At 46.1% G+C, this 2433-nt stretch overlaps 1 protein-coding gene across 5 annotated transcripts in view; it reads left to right on the top strand.

Moving 5' to 3' along the window:
* The window catches only part of PAAF1 (proteasomal ATPase-associated factor 1), a 60096-nt gene extending 58266 nt beyond the window's left edge, over window positions 1-1830 (top strand). For all 5 annotated transcript variants that reach the window (XM_011953018.1, XM_011953017.1, XM_011953016.1 and 2 more), the window contains one exon: window positions 1382-1830. In XM_011953018.1, coding sequence (XP_011808408.1) covers window positions 1382-1459 — 78 coding nt within the window. In that variant the 3' untranslated portion in view covers window positions 1460-1830. The remainder of the gene's footprint in view (window positions 1-1381) is intronic.
* The last annotated feature ends 603 nt before the right edge of the window (window positions 1831-2433 follow it).

Raw genomic sequence — 2433 nt, 5'->3', positions numbered from 1 at the left:
TGTTGTTGTTGTTGTTTTTTGAGATGGAGTTTCGCTCTTGTTGCCCACCCTGGAGTGCAATGGCACAATCTCAGCCCACTGCAGCCTCCGCCTCCCAGGTTCAAGTGATTCTCCTGCTTCAGCCTCCCAAGTAGCTGGGATTACAGGCATGTGCTACCACGCCTGGCTAATTTTATATTTTTAGTAGAGATGGGGTTTCTCCATGCTGGTCAGGCTGGTCTTGAACTCCCGACTGAGGTCTGCCTTGGCCTCCCAAAGTGCTGGGATTACAGGCGTGAGCCACTGTGCCTGGCCATCCATTTCATTTTTTAAAATTCTTGTGTAGTGTTCCAGCCAGGTGCAGTGACTTACGCCTGTAATCCCAGCACTTTGGGAGGCCGAGGCAGGTGGATCATGAGGTCAGGAGATTGAGACCATCTTGGCTAACACGGTGAAACCCCATCTCTACTAAAAATACAAAAAATTAGGCCGGGCGCGGTGGCTCAAGTCTGTAATCCCAGCACTTTGGGAGGCCGAGACGGGCGGATCACGAGGTCAGGAGATCGAGACCATCCTGGCAGTGAGCTGAGATCCGGCCACTGCACTCCAGCCTGGGCGACAGAGTGAGACTCTGTCTCAAAAAAAAAAAAAAAAAAAAATACAAAAAATTAGCCAGGCGTGGTGGCAGGTGCCTGTAGTCCCACCTACTGTGGAGGCTGAGGCAGGAAAATGGCGTGAACCCGGGAGGCAGAACTTGCAATGAGCCAAGATGGTGCCACTGCACTCCAGTCTGGGCGACAGAGCCGAGATTCTCAAAAAACAAAAAACAAACAAAGAAAATTCTTGTATAGTGTTCCATATTTTGAATCAACATATTTCCATTGTACAAATGAGGCAGCTGGGGCCCGGGGGGTTGAGAAAGTTGCCCTAGGTCATGCAGCTAGTTGGTAGTAAAGCTGAGATTAAGTTAACTCCAGAATTCATGCTGTTTTCCTTGAGGAGTTGATGAAATCCTCCTCAGAAAAAAAGACACATATTCAGAACTTTTTGGTATCCAATTTTATAAGGTTCAAGAATAGCCAAGCTCATCCATGAACCATCTCCTCCCCAGAGGCAGACCATCTGTGCTCAACCTGAAAACACTAATGGGTTTGCTTTCCACTTGGGCCAATTAGTTTCTCTGTTCTATAGTCATGGGTGCATCCCAACCATTGGTGATTGGGATGCCGGCATCACTGTGAGCCAGCAATTTTTGTAAGCACATAATCATGGATGTAATTCTGTTGCCTTCATAAAGCCTTCTCAGACTCCCTGGGACTAGTGTCTGTCAATCATAAGCCTCCATCTTTTTGAAATGGAAGAATCCCAGGCTTCCTTTTAACTGTGAATTCTTGTGTTCTAGGTAGCCACATGGGAGAAGCAGATCTACACATGCTGTCGAGATGGTCTTGTACGACGCTACCAGCTTTCTGACCTCTGACTTCTTGGAAAGAGCAGTCCTGGTTAGTGAAAAGGTTTGACCCTGATCAACAATGAACAGAAACATCATCAGACCTTCCCAAGGACCATGGCCCTTAGTGTCTTGGGCACCCCTTGGAAATCACAGAAAGTCAGCTGTACTGGCTATATGGAACTCTCATGCCAAGACCTACTTTGAACTGAATAGGAAGGTCACTGGGCCCACTGCATTTGTCCCAACTTCTTGTATAAACTCACCCCAGCAACACAGGGCAAGGATATAGATGCTTTTAGTTTGTTCTTAAACCAGTTGTGTTAAATGTTTACAAGGATCTCAGTACTAAACCTTGTTTTCTGGAGGAAATAAAGAAAATATGTTTGGAGGTGCCTGAATATGAAAAACTTTGTTAAAAACTCTTACTCCAGCAAAAAGTCGGTCAGGATGATGAAATTCCTTCCTCAGCACTCCCTGTTGCCTGACCATAGAGAAGGCTTGCTTGGCAGTAGCAACAAATGTCCTATAAGAGATTCTTATGCAGGTGGTAACCAACTGTCCCAGTTTGCTTGTAACTAAGGGGTTTTCTGTGACTTGAAACTTGCATTGCCAAAACTGGGGCAGTCTCAAACCAACGTAATTGGTCAGCCTATATGTAGGTGAGGAAATTGAGTCATAATCATTGTAAAGGCATTGGCTGTCAAAGTGTGGTTCTTAGAACAGCAGCATCAGTGTCACCAGGGAACTTGATGGGAAATAGAAATTGTTAGAGCCAATCCTAGACCTAAATCAGGAATTCTACGGGTGCAGCCAGCAATCTGTATTTTAACAAGGATTCCAGGTGATTCTGATGTATGCTAAAGCTTGAGAGCCACTGATATGGAGGAAGAGATGGTGGAGGTCACTTTAGTCACAGCTGGAACCCAGGGCTCAAAATGATAAGATTGGTCTGTAGGAGATGAGGCCACAGGGGTTGGCAGAGCCCAGCTAGTGAAGGAGCA

Source organism: Colobus angolensis, unplaced genomic scaffold (assembly GCF_000951035.1).
Source record: "Colobus angolensis palliatus isolate OR3802 unplaced genomic scaffold, Cang.pa_1.0 Scaffold355, whole genome shotgun sequence".
Taxonomy (NCBI): Eukaryota; Metazoa; Chordata; class Mammalia; order Primates; family Cercopithecidae; genus Colobus; species Colobus angolensis.
Note: the sequence above shows the minus strand (reverse complement) of the source record. Positions and strands in the feature narration are given on the sequence as shown.